General features: G+C 46.8%; 2 protein-coding genes across 2 annotated transcripts in view; both read right to left on the bottom strand.

Moving 5' to 3' along the window:
- Speer4cl6 (spermatogenesis associated glutamate (E)-rich protein 4C like 6) overlaps positions 1–17,405 on the bottom strand; it is a 261,843-nt gene that overhangs the window by 47,066 nt on the left and 197,372 nt on the right.
- LOC134483422 (disks large homolog 5-like) lies at positions 6,877–10,853 on the bottom strand. The gene is made up of 6 exons (XM_087601500.1): positions 10,697–10,853; positions 9,504–9,663; positions 8,892–9,035; positions 8,092–8,258; positions 7,266–7,371; positions 6,877–7,147 (listed from the first exon to the last, which is right to left on the bottom strand). The coding sequence occupies exons 1-5, from the start codon at positions 10,821–10,823 to the stop codon at positions 7,307–7,309; spliced, it is 663 nt and encodes a 220-aa protein (XP_087457626.1). The 5' UTR covers positions 10,824–10,853; the 3' UTR covers positions 6,877–7,147; positions 7,266–7,306.

The raw sequence follows: 17,405 nt of genomic DNA, 5'->3' as shown, positions 1-17,405 counted from the left end.
AGGTTTCAAAGAGAACAGGTAACCAGTGCAGAAGTCTCACAGTGTTCATGTGAAGTACATGGAATATAAGTCCTAGATGACAGAATGCTCAGAACACTGGTGTCCCCACTGTTGGAAATAACCAGGACCACAGATCCCAGTCTTTCATCACACCTGAAGACCCCTAGCTGGCATGGTGGCATATACTTCTCATCCCAGCACTTGGGAGGCTTAGTCAGGAGAATCTCCTGAGAACAGGAGTAGGAGAACAGCCTGGCCAACCCATCAGGTGTTACCTGCAGGTCTAGTTCCAGACATAATCCTAGCATACAGTCATCCCCGGCCATGCAGGGAAAGCATCATGGCACACCAGGAAGCCAGTGAGGCCCATGTTGCTTGACTGGGCAGCTACTTGTTAGCCATAAGGACTAGGGCTCAGAGTGCCCAGAGGCTGTGAGACTGAGGGTTTCAAGGACCCAGCAGCAGGCCAGATGGTCTCAGCCTGGACTCGATACTGAAGAAGGAAGGAGCCCTGAGTCCTGGGCCAAAGCTGTTAGTAGCCCCATGACCTGGGCTGCTGGTGGCTGCTGGGGTCAGGAGCAGTGTCTTGGTGGGTCCTGCTGTGGTGAGAGAGAGCAGCAGAACTTCTGGAGGACAGAGAGGGAGCAAAATAGAACAGGAATCCAGTGTAGAGATCTTAGAGTGTTTTTGTGAAGCAGAGCTAGGAAGTGGGTTGCAGGGGCAGAGGAGCAGCAGGCTGTGCCTGTAGAGATGAGTCAGCCCAAGGGAGGAGTTGTCAGAGCCCAGCAGCATGAGGTGGGAGAGTATCTCAGGGGAGGGGCTCCTGTCCTTCCAGGACAGTCTCCATCAGAGACTGAAGGGCTGGGCCTGAGAGGCGAGGGGAATTAGGGATGAGGGAGAGACTGGAGAGATGTGGGAAAAGAATGCACCTAGGAGTGAAGCAGGGCCCCCAATGTGGGATGGCTGAGGCCTGACAGAGTTGGATGTTGCTGATCCTACATTAGGCCAGGCCAGAGGGCCGAAGCTCCAGCAGCCAGAAAGGAAGCCAAAGTGTCTGAGGAGGCCTGCATCAGATTGAGTCTCATGAGGGTCCCACCAATGGCCAAGGCAGGATTTGTTGAAAGCAAGGTTGTGGGTATAATTGTTCTCACCTCGGAAGGGAATAGGTGGCCATGGCTCTCACAGGTACTGACAGTGCAGGGACAGGAGACCTATGGACTGACCTTACTGCCACAGGGCGGCTGAAGGCTCTTGTTGCCTTCAGTTAGTTGTTGTATTAACCTGGTAGCTTCATTTCTTGAGAAGCTTGGGTGGATGAGGTGTAGAGGAACAAGGTCCAGCTGAGAGGAGGGATCTAGAGTGTACCGTGGTTGGCAAACAGGTTCTGAGATCAGGCCTGTGCACTCAGGCCAGTGTAACGGTTTGTCTTAGCTGCAGGCTCAAGAGGGTTGAACTGACCCAAGATCAAACACCACATGTGCCCTGTGTTTTCCAAGCTTTCTCATGGTTGCAAGCGCTGGGCGATCTCACATGGACTTTTCCATCATTCCCTGAGCTCTAGGTGACTCGGATGGATCATGGAGATATCTCTAAGCCTATGCCAGCACAGCAGTGACATCATGGCAGTGTCCTCCAGGGTTCCAGGACTGGATCTTTTTTTTTCTTTCTCTGCTGATATAAGGAATAAGACATCCTATAAAACAAGGCCAAGCTTTCCTAGAGTTGAAGCCCAGAACACACAAGACTCCCCCAGGGATGGACCCATCCAAGAAGGTGTGGGATGTTTTGTGGCTTAGGTTGTTTCACGGTGAGTGAGAAGTGTCTGAGACGCATACATGTAGCTGCTTGGGAGCTGGGGAGGTCATGGGACACCCTAGATCTGATTCTGCAGATGACTGTGAACATCCATGTGCTGGGATCTGAACTCTGGTCCTCAATCACTGAGCCATCCCACTGGCCCCTGGCTATCCCTTCCTAGAATGTTTCTGTATTTCCTCCTACTTGATGCCTTGATGCTGGCTCCTAGCCCAATGGCCTATATACAAGATGAATTCTATAAATGTCTTATAAACACTAAGTATCCTGTGAAGGGTACTAGTGCCCTGTTCATAACAGGAAGGCTGAGGAATCCAGTCTGCAACAAAGAGAAGGCCGGGTGCTTTTCCTGTCATTCAGCATGAAGGGCCAGTCCTGCTTTTCACTGCAGGGTCCTGGTTATGCAATGGGTGTTCCTGGTGCAGCAGTTGTATCCTATGACACACGATGTGTCTCCTGCAGGAGGAAGAGTGGTCAAGTCACAGTACCTGCAATATGACAATAAAACGAAAAAGGTGATGAAGACCTTGACTCCCAGAGCCACTGGGAGTGGGTGAGGTGGAGGGCAAGTAGGGAGACAGTGGAATCCTGGAGGACACTGTTGGGGCCTTTACCAGGTGCCTCTGTGACATCCAGACTTGGACACAGGGATAAGTCTGGGTAGTCTAGCATCAGCATATGTCAGTCTCCATGGTCTATGGCCCCTGCACCTCTTCACTGCTCCTCTTGCTTTGGGGACCTCAATTTTGCCAAGCCTTTTCTTCAGGACCATCCCCTGGATCATCCAGGTGGCTCCTAAGAGACAGGCACTGACAGCAGACATTTGGTATGGATCACAGGCGAAATTGTTATGGGGCTTTGTGCCATCCTACCCAGAATGCTGTGAAAGGCCCCACTTTGGTGGTGGTCAATTCTGGAATATCCTGTGTGATAGTTTCAGCTGTGAATAACAAGGCTAGCAGTTTCTACTGCTGCCCACACAGGCCTCCAGCACCCTGAAAGCTGCAGTGCTCACCTAGAAGGGAAGCACATTCAGGACAGGGAGAGCCCTGAGGAGCTCAGTCAGCTTCCTGGTCATCCCTGCAGGGACACCTCACCCCTGCAGTGTGGTCATCCCCGCAGTGACACCTCACCACTGCAGTGTGTGGTCATCCCCGAAGTGACACCTCACCCCTGCAGTGTGTGGTCATCCCCGCAGTGACACCTCACCCCTGCAGTGTGTGGTCATCCCCGCAGTGATGCCTCACCCCTGCACTGTGTGGTCATCCCTGCAGTGATGCCTCACCCCTGCACTGTGTGGTCATCCCTGCACTGACGCCTCACCCCTGCAGTTTGTGGTCATCCCCGCAGTGACGCCTCACCCCTGCAGTGTGTGATCATCCCTGCAGTGACGCCTCACCCCTGCAGTGTGTGGTCATCCCTGCAGTGACGCCTCACCCCTGCAGTGTGTGGTCATCCCCGCAGTGACACCTCACCCCTGCAATGTGTGGTCATCCCTGCAGTGATGCCTCACCCCTGCAGTGTGTGGTCATCCCCTGAGTGACGCCTCACCCCTGCACTGTGTGGTCACCCCTTTGGTGACACCTCACCCCTGCACTGTGTGGTCACCTCTGCAGTGACACCTCACCCCTGCACTGTGTGGTTATCCCCTGAGTGACGCCTCACCCCTGCACTGTATGGTCATCCCTGCGGTGACACCTCACCCCTGCAGTGTGTGGTCATTCCTGCAGTGACACCTCACTCCTGCAGTGTGTGGTCATTCCTGCAGTGACACCTCACCCCTGCACTGTGTGGTCATCCCTGCAGTGATGCCTCACCCCTGCAGTGCAGACCTTTGGGCCTGTGGCCTTCAGGTTCCGGATTATCTGTTAAACTCAGTTCATAATCAGAATGTTTTGTGTTCAGCCTCTGCCTGGACTGTACTCCAAGAAGAGTTAAAGGGTTTCTGTGTCAACATCTAGCGATTAAGCCTTAGCAAAAGGATTCCCACATCACCCTGCAGGCAGATTCCCATAGTCATCCCTAGTCCATTTAAGCTGCTGCTGAAGATGCCTTGAAGGCATAGCCACAGCGACCCCGTGTGTTCAGAGGTGATGTTTTCGTTCAGTAACCTGATGCTGAGTCTTCTCCTAACCCAGCAGGTGGTCCCTGCATCAGGCTGGAGTTTTGAGTTTCTGTGTTGTCCTGATACCACCTGCTGTGTTCTCCTGGGGCAGAATGGATCTCAGAAGGTCTGGGCCAGTCTCACTGGTTGAGGATTCTTGCAAGGCCTCATCTCCAATTCCTGAGGGAAGGTGTAGGTTAGGAGAATGCCTGGATTTGAAATTCAGTGTTTTCAGATTTCAGGATTGGATGAGGGGTACTCAGCATGTGCATGTGTCCATGTCTCTGTATGCATGCACATGCAGGCCAGGGATGGACACCAGCAACCTTCCTCAGTCACCCTACGCCTCTCACACAAAGGAGCTCTCACACAGAAGCTGTGGCTCACAGATGAGGCTGGTCAGGCTTAGAGTCCCAGAGATTCTTCTGCTGTGCTTCAAAACTTTGAATGTGTGTGTGTGTGTGTGTGTGTGTGTGTGTGTGTGTGAGAGAGAGAGAGAGAGAGAGAGAGAGAGAGAGAGAGAGAGAGAGAGAGTGAGAGAGAGATTCTACCAGCTTGTACAACCATGCATGCACATATGGATGCCAGAGGGAAATTTCCAGTGTCTTCCTTTTCGAACAGGGTCCTAATCAACTATCAGGTCTCTATATCTTAATATCTCGCAGGGGTCCCAGCGTGAGCATAGCCAGGGCATACACATGCTTGGCTGTCAGGCAGGCAAGAGGGAGAGATCTTGTTCTATTTTTCATGGTTAATGCTCTTAGTGCCCTTGAGGGCCTGGCGGACACCTGCCTGGAGACGGCTGGATCTGATGCTGGCCTAGACAGCCAGGGCTATTGATGATGGATGCCCAAAGTGGCCCTCATTCTTGGCAAACTTCTCTCTTCTAGTCCGAATATGCTTGAGTATTTAATGCAAGGACTGGGTTTTAGTTTTCCTCTTCCATCCTGCTGCCTCCTTGTTTTCTCCAGCGGGTCACCTGCCCTAGTGAGGAAAGAGAAGTGTGTGAACCACAGCACCACCCTCCCATGCTTCTGCTTGCTGGTCTGTGGTATCTGTTGATGGAGAACCGTTCCTGTGGCGGTCGGTCCTGTTGCTGTTTGTGAGTTTTGAGGATTTACGTCAGTGTCGTAATGTGCACAGTCATCCTGGGAAACACCACAGGAAGTTGGTCCCCAGGTTTCAGCACACAGAAGCACAGGCCAGAAGAGATGCCCAGGTGTTGAAGGAGGTCCAGTAGATGTGCTGTTAGTTTCCTGTGTCTGATGCATGATTGTCCCTTGCTTATTAAAATGTATACACAAAACTCTTTAAGTGTCCCACTGACCTCTGAGAAAGAACATCAATGGGAAGATGGCTTTGAACTCTTAACTCCCTGTTCCTTTCCTCATAACAGGTTTCTGTAGCAACCAAAGGAGAGAAGCCACCTGAGGGAAGGAAGTCCAAGACAGTGCCTAGGAGCAGAAGTAGGGTCTGGCTGTAGAGGGGACAAGTGGCTGGGTATAGGGACTCTAGGATCAGAAAAGAGGCTGTCTGGCATCTCCCACAGCAACGAAGACAGTCACGCATAGTCATGCTCAAAGGCCAGTCTGATCCAGACTGTCCCTCATTTCCCAGGCGATTATAGATGGTGTCAGGTAGCAGTTGAAAACTGCCCATCAGGGCATGATTCAAGTGTTTATTAAGGTATCATGGCATCAAGGGTTTATGAGGACATAGCCATATGTACACAGAACGACTTGCAGATCCAGAGAGCAAGGAGGGAATAGCCAGGAGCTCCTGCATGCTGCTGCCTTAGGGGTTCTACAGAAATCCAGTGGCACTTGGGAAGTGGAGGCCATATCAATTTGGGATTGTGGCCACATGGGGAGATTGAGGCCAACCATGTGCTGTGGCATCAGAACACTGACCAGCGATGACAAAATGGAACATAAAACACTGGTTGCTCAGCTTTGATACTGCTGACTGCTGGCGTGGCCAGGGGCCATCCGGTTCACCAAAGGCTCAGCCAACAGTTGTCTCTCCACTCAACAAAAGTCAAAGAGTGGCCCAGCTCCAGAACCAAATGTGTGCCCACATTGCAATGGCTCCGGTACTGTTTCACCTCAGCTGCGGAGATCTCAGGATCCTTGAGTGTCCAGCACGCACACACCCGAAAGAGACAGTCTTAGGGGTCTTAGGCAGCACTGAGGGTGGTGAGCCTCTGCCTCACGGCTGAACGGCCCTGACCTTAGCATTGTTTGGGCACAAGAGAGCAAAGTGATGGGGACAGACAACCTGCAGTCTACCATGCTGGAAGGGCATGACTAACACTGATTGATCACATCCATGTGACTACTGAAGCCAATCTGGCCTACAAGAAGCTAGTTTCTATTCTGTATTTTATCAGATGTGCATAATACATATGGTCATCATTGATATTAGGTGAAAGATCTGCTCTAATATGGACACTAAGTGATGCTGGAGGATGATGCTGCCCCACAATGAGCAGTGGGAACACCAGAGCCCTGTAGGGATGCCTGACAACCTAACACGTTGAACACGCACAGCTCAGTAAGTTCCCTGTGAACACACATCTCCTGAGATCTCTCTATTTAATTGGAGGTGATCCTGTCCACCTAATACAGCACCTCATGTGGAATAACAAAAGCTACCTGCAGGAGCTGTGGTGATGACTCACAGGGTAAAGCATCTGCTGCTCTCTCAGAAGAACCACATGGACCCTAACAATTGGGTAAAGCACGTCAGTGATTACATCACAAAGTGTGTGTCTGAGACACAGCCACATTATCCTCACAAAAGACACTATCACACTGGGTACCCCTTGGTGACTTTGAATTCACTTATTAGCCCAGGATCCATGGAACATGCAGAGATCCATCTGTAGCTGTCAGTTCTAGGTCCACAGGAGGGGACAGAACCATTGAGTAAGAATGATGGTCTTAAGAGTCAAGAGATAGAATTCAATTTTTATTCATAACAAATACATTTTTACAACAAAACAAGATTAACATGAATAAATATATTTAAAAATATTTGAAAGTAAAAATAGTAACAAGAACATATAAATATGAAACAACAAAAAGAAAACTTCAATTAAAATCATAACAAAAATATTTCTAAAAGCATATTCTTAACGAACATTTAGAAGCACAGACGTATTGCTGTTTCTCCTCTAGCACACATAATGAAAGGCGGTCCCCCAAGTTGTCTCTCAAGTGCTGTTTTCTGAGAAGAAAGTAAGACCTCAATCAGTCAGGCTGGCTTAGTGGTATATGAATTTAGGGTCTCTAAGAAATGACAAATTAACTCAGAGGATGAATACACATCCAAAAAATGTTGTTACCATTCAGGATGTTGGTCATCAGGGACTCCTGAGAAAGCAACTTATTCTTCAGGAAGCTCTCTTACTGGTGTGTGTCCAATTCCAGCTCTCTTGCACTTTCTGAGACCTGGGAGAGGAAGGCAGTTTTTCAGACACTGATTTGGTGGGGAAATGCAAGCCAGCTGTCAGAATGCTGCCTTCTACCACCTCAGTTCTATTGGATAGTCGACATGGACATTTTAAGTGATATCATTGTTGCTAACTCTGTGGGCAGGGCAAAATCTCCAGAGAGCCTCACAGTAAAGTGGGCTGCCAATATGGGACCCAGACTTATGCCAGTGCAAACCAAGAACAGGGCAATGGAAGGAACCTCATTGGGTTGCAGGAAGAAATGAGATGTCCATATGTCACCAAGGTTAAAGCCAATGACAAGTACTAATTTGACATTTGCACTTGGTTCTTATCCCGGAAAGGTGCTTCCTATACAAGAAGTCGCATGACCACAGAGTGTCATTTGTCAAAGAACCAAGAACTTGTTCAAAACTCTACATAGGATCCAATGTATCACATGGATATGCAATAATATGATATGTTATTCATCTGTCACCATTTCTAGACTGCAGCTTCAAAAAGAGCAGCAAAATATGCTTGCACAATAATTCAGTTTCTGAAAAGTGGTTAACTTCCCAGAATACTTGTGCATAGGCAGAGCAATGAACAATTCCATTACATGAGGTGGTTGGCTGGTTGTGAGTGTAAATTAGAAAGGTGGTAAGAGAAGCAAAGATGTATCAAATTGGCAAATTTTATCAGATATTGTTAAGCTAACACATCTGCTCGTCCCTACCTGATAATGCTGGTTCTGGCCGTTGATGGTCTTCATCTTTCTTGTTGAAGTCAACCAAATATTTCTGGTTCAGTGCACAATCAAGATGTACCTCCTTGCTCTCCTGCTTCAGTGGGACCAACTTCTTCCTACATGTGTTCTCCATCAGGAGCTGGCTGAGCAGGTTTCTGGAAATACAGTCTGCATAGTAAGATCATGCTGGCCCTTTCTCCCATTCCTACTCCCAAGTCCCACTAACTCTACCAGGTCCCACATACCCATGAAGACTTAATAAAATGCATCTTGATACATATAAGGCTGCTGCACAAAACATAAAGAGTTAATTCGGGGAAGAATAAATTGTTTGCTTGGCCTGACACCAATTAGTGTCCACATCTCTGAGAAAGAGCATGGATCTACAACTATCCATGAAAGCCCAATGCATGGGGGCAACATCAATTAGTACTGGGCCAACACCCTCAAAAGAGGTCAGTAGAACCAAGAGAAGGTCATGCTAACCATGTGGTCCACACACTGAGTTTTGTAAAACCTGGTGTGACACCATAGGTCCAGGTCAGCCTAATAACCTTCTGCTGACTTCAATCAGTACTGTTCTCTCTAGAGCCTTCTGAAGATGCCTAGACAATCCTGGGATGAGTAACAGTCTTTTATGGAACTGAAAACTGAGTCCTAATGACCCTGGAACACTGATGTGTAAACAGCACAAGAGATTGAACCAGAGCTGAAGACCGTCCAATCCAGAACAAAGAAAGTCAGAAATGGCCATTCCACAAGTGATAGCCTTTCTGACCAGGACTTACCTAGAGAAGGTAATCTCCTTCTTCAGTTTATGGCTGTTCTCATGGACCTCAGTGTTCTCCATCTCTAAGTTGTGCAGAATTGACATGACCGCCTCCTCCATTCTCTCCAGGTCTTCATAATATGGATTTGGCCTGAAGTGTGGCCTGGCCCCAAATGATAGAATACAATGAACATCGGCATTTAGGAATATATGAACTCAGGGTGGGTCCTATATTACCCCAGGCTGCTGCCTGGATCTTCCAGCACTCAGTCCCCTGCCTAGCAAGTACAGAGACTCACCATAAACTCACTGCAATTACAATCTTGCAAAGCCACCAGCTGTCAAGGGCTTTGCAAATGCACACTGGGAACTCACTCTCCCTGACTTTATCCCTGAATTCTTCATTCAGACCACAAGTTCTGCTTTTAAATAAATGGAAGCAGATGAGTCCATTTTCAATCTCACTCCTCAGGAAGGGTCAGGTTCTGAATCTCCACTATATGGGAGGTGAGGTTTAGCACAGGGTGGTTAGGGAGGCACAGCTTTCTAGAACCCAAAACCTTAATAGGATAAGAAAAAGGTGACCTTGCAGACCCAGGAATGAAACAAGAGCATTTGGAGCGATTCATACCTCTTCTTCATGGATCTCTCCGTCAGAAACCTCAGGCGATCTCTCAGGTCATTTCTCTCCTCGGTAATGAGCTGCAGCTCTTTAATCAGCCTCTCCTTTTCCTTCATGGCCTGATTCTTGCTTAGGTCAGTGTCAGGGGATGATGTTTCTCTCCCAGCGTCTGTAGGTAGAAGAACACAAGTGAACCTGCATGGGGAGAATGCATAGAGTGTTCATAGACCTCAGTGAGGCCTAAACAGGAGAACAAGCCAGGAACCCAGTGTCACTGCTAGGCGATTGGTCTATGCTTAAGAGGCCTCCTTAGTGGATCTCAGTTCTCCCACTACTCTATAGAGACCAAGAGACGTAAGCAGCCAGGTGTTCCCTATGCCAGACATCACGGGCTTACATGTACCATGGAGATGGCTTCTCCAGGATTATTATCAGCTGAACAGGGTACAGCTTGGTTTCAGGACCCTCACTCCTGTGGCTTCAGAACTCAGATGATAAATTCACCATCCACAAAACTTGAGTGATTGGAGACACTCAGATGTCCTACCCTGATACTCTAAGCCAACAACTTTGGATTTAAAACGCATTTCCAGGGAGGATATGTTCAACAGACTTATCAGTGTCCCTATGTGAAATACCAAAAGCCCCAGAAGTGCGAATAGGTTACAGGCTGAATCTTGGTCTACACATTCCAAATAGTTTTGGTATTGTAGAAAAATTTTTGTAACATACAACCTCTAATATATAAAGCAAACGATGACCCTGCCAGTTAGAAGAAATCAGAGAAGGTCTAAGAACATAAGGTTATTTCCTGGAGCACAATCTCTCCCTGTTAGTACTGTCAGATACCCACTGTATTTAAAGAAGCAATGATAGTGATATACATTGCTGCCCTGTCTAAACTCAGAAAAGGTGGACCCTCCATGACTACTGATGGTATTATTATATCAATGTAACAGAACAAATGAACTGAAAAGTAAAGACCAGAAGTTCACAGTATAATAGCATTGGCCTTACCATATCCTCCCAGTGGGGATGGGGAAACTAAAGTTCTGAAATCCTTGACTTTAAGGAATTGTGATATTCGTGGAAATTCAATTCCTTTTCAGATGCTCCAGTTGTTGTGGCCCATTGCTAGAAAGGTCAGCTTAAGCCTGCAGCCACCCTGGCAGGAAGCTCAAAATACACTGCCCAGAACTTACTCCACATTCCCCAGAAGTGCTGTCTTTCTCCATCATTACTTTGAGACGAAAGGCCAGACTCCTTCACTCTAGTCTCTCCACAATCGACGTTCCCCCTCCCAAAACGCTTGCGAAGACAGGAAAACATGTCTTAGCTTGTAACCGCCAGACTCAGACTGAGAGAAACTAGGGCACTGGTTGTCACTACAACACTGGTGACATCACAGAGGATGCCAAGAACTCTCTAGGAGACAATAGAATGTCCAAGAAGGGAAAGCAGATGTCATGGGGAGCAGACTTTGCCTCCCTGCTAATGTTCTCCCTGTACTGAGCATAAGCTGAGGTGCCCTTTCCAGGAGACTTTCCTGGGGCAGAGCCACTGAGCATCTCCTGCTTCCAAAGCCAAATTTTCCTCAAGGCTTGATTATAAAAACCTTAGTAATTCCTATGCATCTAAATGAATGTTTCCTGTCAAATCTTGCCCAAAAAATGTCTCATCCTAACTCAAATTGTCCACATTCACCAATGTTAGCCATTAAAACTTCCTGAGATTTCACACCAGCTTGAATATGCAGTCAAAAGTTCTCCTGTCTCATTCTGTACAGGTGCTTTAAATCACATCAAGAAATAGTCTGCATGGTAGGTTACAACATGGGTGTGTGTTAGGGGAACACTCATGAAGTCATGTGCTTAGCAATCGACAATTGCCAGAAAATTCCTTAGGAGAAAGAGTTGAAGTCTTTAAGGTGCTAGGAAAAGTGTGGAGACCAGTTGGCAGACAAAAGTGCAATATTGGAGCCACCAATGAAGGGAACCTCATGCTGCTTGTGGGGTTCTGCTCTTTGCACCAATGTCGCCAAAGGAGCACTGCTCACAGGCCTGAGTAAGATATACCATGAGCTTTTATCAGAAAAATAAAATACACAAGAGATATAGAGGGTAGCACAGAAACGTCTAAAATGAGGCTATAAACATCATTAAGTGGATAGAGCAAGGTCCCAGCACCTGTACACTGGGAAATGGCCACCCCACCAAACACAGAAGCATCTATCATAGTAAAAAATGAATACTTTATAGAATGCACCCACTAACACTGATTGATCACATCTGTAGTTCAAATTTTGGGGACAAATTCATGGCCTTAACTATCTTTGTCTCAACTTATATAGCAAAAAATAAGAAAGAACGAGAAAAGAAAAAGTCAAAACTAAAAGCTCAAGCTTCTCATATGAGGATTGCAGGAAGTGTTATATGGGAGTCAGTTCTGATTAGGCCATTTTAGATAGAACAGTGCATAGTGACCCTTAATGTGATGGGCCCTATATAAGGCTTTTTGCAATATTGGAATTTTAACAAACCTCATCCAGAACGTACGGAAGAGGCAAAGATGTGATCACCATGTCCTTACTCTGTATCAGGTTATTTTTCTGCATCTTGATTGTCAGGCATATAACAGCAACAATCTGAAATAGCTGGTAGACATGGAAAAACATGGCTAAAACTATAGTTGTGGGTTACACACCTCAACTGTGAAAGGCTAACGCTGTCCGCACAGTACTTCGAGGCCATTCTTATAAGCCTATTTATTACAAAGTGAAAGGAGGTTTATCTGAGCTCAAAGTGATCCTGGCCAGCCAGGTAGAGGGCAACATGTGATACTTGAGACCCTGTTTTAAACCAGCACAGAAATCCACATTTCATTCAAAGCATCATCTACGAATTCTCGATTATTTACCATTCTCTCCCTACCAGTCATTCTGTTTGGAATGGTAGAAAACAACTGGAACTGATCTTTCTATTTTAAGGACCTTGATCTCTCTTTTTTTAGGTCCACATTAAGAGTGCATACAAATGGACATCACCATCTGAACATCTTAGTATTATCTACTCTGTATATATAGCATAATACTGCGCCTATGAAAATCTTAAGCTTCCTTGAGTGTAGTTGCCCCATCAAGAAGTATGAAGTTCTGAGTTCAAACCCTAGTGATGCTTTAAAGGGACTAGAAGAAAGCCATCAGAGATACTCCACTTCTTTGTCCTTAGATTAAATCAAGTTGACACAATGTGAACCTGGTGGGCTATTTAACCATGCATCGTTCTCCCAACCCCACTTCCACGAGTTCAGTCCATGGCAGAATTCATCCCCCACCATCCTAGATATTTCTTTGTATATTTCTACAAGAGCCAGGTTTCTTTTTTTTAATAGAATTAGTTGTAGTCAATCAACTGCTGCCCTATGTGAGAAATGATTAGTATCTATTGCAACTTACCACAGTGTATTTGTGTATACAAGTACATTATTGGAAATCCAGCACTACTGAGGGATTGGAAACCAGTGCTGTGGCCTTGCCTTTCTGTGCCTCTTCCTGGCTCACAGGCAGCAGGGGGCAGACCTTGAGTTCCTCTTCAGGGACAGAGTGATGTTGAATGGGCACTGAGCAGGCAGAGAAACAAAGCTGAGGCAGCTCCTTTCAGTTATCAAACAAATCATCTCCTTCCCATCTTAAGGGCTACTGCTGAGGTCTTGCCCCCGTACCTACCTTAATAGCAGCGAATTTGTTACACAGCAGCCAGCTCTTTCCTATTGTTCTGTAATACGCCTCCACATCATGGATGCCAAGAAAAACACTAACAAAGAACAAAAAACTCTGACGTTGAACTGTGTGGTGCTGGTCACATACCCTGTTATGTTCTGTATGTTATGAGGTTTGTTAATCTTAACAAGTTCCCCAAGTGTATTCTTCACATAGGACCCAATAGATTCAAGGAAAATTGGAACAATTATGTGTAAAATGGCCTGAGTCAGGGCCCATAGACCGAAGCATTTCCAACACTTGTGCATGAGCCCATGTGGATTTTGCAATGAGCAGGGCCTAGCAATGTCCAGTACACAGTTGTGAGCTGTTGCTCTGGTTGAACTGTATTGGTGTGTGCATTAATAAACTACACCTATTTAAATGAATTCAGTGTTCCTGTGGTTTGAATCCAGACCCCTTGACACCAGATCTTCCCTTCTGCAGCACTTGGGAAAAAGGCTAAGTTTAGGAAAGGTGACGTCTTGTCATAAGTTATGTGACAAGAGGGATGGTGAATGATCCCTTGAGATAAGAATCAAGGTTTCCTCTGTGGTATTTAGGTCTATACTGGCCCTGTGCAACAGCTTCAAGAACCCATTTGTGATTTTCCTTGGGATTCCCGTGATGATGCACTCAGACAGGATTGGAAACAACCAAAACGGTGGTCAGACTTGATTTATAAAATGTAGGTAACATTGCAAACTTATGTTGTAGGATATTTGATCATATTGTCATCCCCAATATTGTGTTATTTACTTAGAAAAATACCTTCTGGCTGTGTAGTTCAGCACTAGCACCAATATTTAACCCTAGAGCTATTTTTGTTTGTTTGTTTGTTTGTTTTTTGTTTTTGTTTTTGGATGAACAAGTACTTTCCTATTTTGTGGCCCAGCCCTATCTCTTACTTCTTTGCACAGTCATAGAGAGCCCTCAAATATATACTCAACAAAGCCAGGGGAGTGTATAAAAGGGCCTAAGGCAATACCACATAATGACATTGAAAGTGGGCTCTCTTCTTCATGCACGCCTCCAGCTCTCCTGACATCTACAGGAATTATAACTCCTAATGCAGTGTAAATAATGTCTGCGCTATTGCTGAAGGAATCATGAGAATAACAACTGTAAACATTCCACCATGGATAGAATTTGTGGAAAGAGGTGACTGGCAGCCAATGAGAGGGCTCTACAGTTAAAGGGGCTTGCTGTCAAGTCTGATGAGCTTGACTCAATCCCCAGGACCCACGTGGTAAAAAGGAGAGAAACAAGGGCCAAGCTGTCCTCTGGCTTCCACTCATGTGCTTACATGTATGTGAGTATATATGTATATGTCTGTATGTACGTGTGGATATGAATGTGTGTATGCATGTATGTGTATACGTGTATATGTATATGTGTGTATATGTCTGTCTATATGTGTGTATAGGTGTATTTGTATGTGTGTATATGTATTGTATGTGTGTGTATGTATGTATGTATATGTGTATGTGTGTATGCATGTATGTGTGTATGTGTGTGTATGTGTGTATGCATGTAGGTGTGTATATATGTGTGTGTGAGCATGAATGTGTATAGTCATGTATATGCATGTGTTTTAATGTACATGTATTCGTGTATATGTACGAATGTATGTGTGTATATGTATGTATGGACACACAAAAACACAAAATGTTAAAACATAAAAAGCTCCTTGGAGTATTCACCGTGCCTGGATAAGTGGTGACCATGTGGGGGAAACACAGGTCCATGTAAGCACACCTGTTCACATGTGCTGAGCAATGCCCAGCCTGGTCTTGAGCTCACTACCTGCCCAACGATGAGTTTCTGCCCACCTGGTCTTCTCAGAGCCAGGCGACGATTGTTCCTGCCATTCCAGTTCCAGTTTCTCATGCCACAAACCTTCTAGCTTGAATCTCACCTACTGACACAGGAACCTAACAGCCTCCAACCCAGTGAAGTAAGTAAACTTCTTCCTAACATCCTCAGGCTTGGTGTCCCCCATGAGTCACAGGGAGAAAGGATGGCATGCAGCAAGAAGGGCCATGTGCAAGGAAGACAGGAAACATAAGTCAGTCATCACTGACACCAGCAAAGTGTGTGCTTCAGAGCTGGCTCTGCTCACTCTTGCCCCAGTGGCAGGACTTAAGAGTGGTGCATACCTGTCACCCAGCACTCAGAGACGTCTGAGGCATGAGAACCAGGAGTTCATGGCCATCTTAACTAATGGTGAGATCAAAGCCAGCCTGGGCTGCATAAGACTCAGTTTCAAAGCAGGCAAGGAGGAACTTGCTATATTTGAGCAAGGAAGCTGGCATCCTCCTGGGTTCTAAACATTCACTGCAATACAGAAAGATGCTAGGGCTAGTGTGGCAGAAAGTAGGAGACAGAGAAGCCAGGTTAACCCTCCCTAATCTTCTCATGCTGTGTGAGCTATGAGTAGATGGTGCCCTATACACTGTGGACAGGATGGTCTCTCAGACGGTTCAGAAAGCCATGGAGGACTTCAATAATTCTCCACTTGGGTGTCACTTGAGTCTTATATGTGTGTGTTTACAAGCCAAAATATAAGATCCATAGGTGACTGTGTAAATTCAATATGGCACAGCCATGTGCTGGAATATTATTCAGCCTTACATAGGATTCAGATTCTGACCCTTGAACAGGAATGAGAATGGTAGCCATTCTCCTAAGTCAGACCTCCAGGCAGTGCAAAGACAAACTAACACTGTATGACACCACTGAGGGCTGCAGTGTCACCAATTACATAAAGACAGAAAACAGGAAGGTTTACAGAGCCCCAGGGGTGACATGGAGTGGGGAGGTTGGAGGGTAGGTGTGTAAGTGGGACTGAGCCTCAGAGGAATCAGACATGGCTGCAGAATATGCATGTGGCTGCCTCCCATACCTGTGGGTGCTGCCTCCTCAGAAAGGCAAATACAGCAAAAGAAAGGACCAGAGGGGACAGGCTCTGACCTCCTGTAGACACACACAAATGACGTGACAGAATGTGCACACTGCTGCCTTGCTGCAGGAGCAGTTGAGCTTCCAGAAGGGTTGAAAGAGGCTAGAAGGGCTGAGCATGGCACTGAGTTCAAGGACATAGCTTTAGGTCCTGGGGAACCTATGGTGCCCAGGCCCCATCCTGCTGATACTGATGGACACAGCTGACATTCAGGGTGATGGCTGGGCTGGGCTGGGGAATAGGTGTCCACTCTCACCTGCTCCAGCTTGAAGGTGTGCTGGATGAAGTAGGACTGCAACTGCTTGTTGGATTCATTGATGCAAATCTGCTGGAAGCTATTCTGTTCAAAGTCCTCAAATCTGAATATGGCCAAGACACCAATGGGCAAGCACTGGGAGACAAGGTTTGGTTATAGCTGGGGCCTCCTGGAAAGACTAGCCCTCCTGAGAGGAGTTGCAGCAGAGGGGGTGTGTTTTCCTGACCTGTTTGGTACCCAGTGTTTTTTGCCAAGGGTCCCTTTATTACTTCTTGATGGAACCAGGCCTGCACATATCCAGGAAGCATTGGGGTGGAACCTGGGCTTGGTGCCCACATGCTGGCATCGCTGAGGGTGAAGCCTAGCCTATCACACTCCCAGACACCGAGTGCAGATGCCTGGGTTCCTATAGAATGGCGGTTCTTACCCTTCCTAATGCTGTGACTCTTTATTTCAGTTCCTCATGTTGTGATCCCAACCATAAACTTATTGGAGAGCTACTTCATGAGTGTAACTTTGTTACTGTGAGGAACTGTAATGTAAATGTCTGGTGTGCAGGAGCTCTGAGGTAGAACCCACAGATTGAGAGCAGCTGCTGTAGAGGATCAGAGTCCCCTGCCAGCCCTGGTGTTTGCAGAGATCCCCTGGGTTCCTAGTCTCCATGGCTTTCCCAAGGACAGGGTTTATTCTTGGCCGTCTCAGGGCCCGGGACCTCACAGAAACAGCCTCTCCCATGTCCTTCCTGTTGAGGAGAGCGTGGTTGGTCCTCAGCACAGACCAGTCAAACAGGGCGCTGTATAGACACTTGGCCAGGGGTCTCCTGCAGTTATGGCCTCTGGACAGAGGGGTTTCTTACCTGGGGTGGGGCAACCATGCCAGGTACAGGCAGTGATGCTCAGAGTCAAGACCTAGTTTTGTCTTATTTTAATAGACAAA

This window comes from Rattus norvegicus, unplaced genomic scaffold (assembly GCF_021556685.1).
Source record: "Rattus norvegicus strain SHRSP/BbbUtx unplaced genomic scaffold, alternate assembly SHRSP_T2T haplotype2-0000026, whole genome shotgun sequence".
In the NCBI taxonomy this organism is placed as follows: Eukaryota; Metazoa; Chordata; class Mammalia; order Rodentia; family Muridae; genus Rattus; species Rattus norvegicus.
The sequence above is the reverse complement of the archived record's forward strand: the minus strand, read 5'-3'. Positions and strand labels throughout refer to the sequence as shown.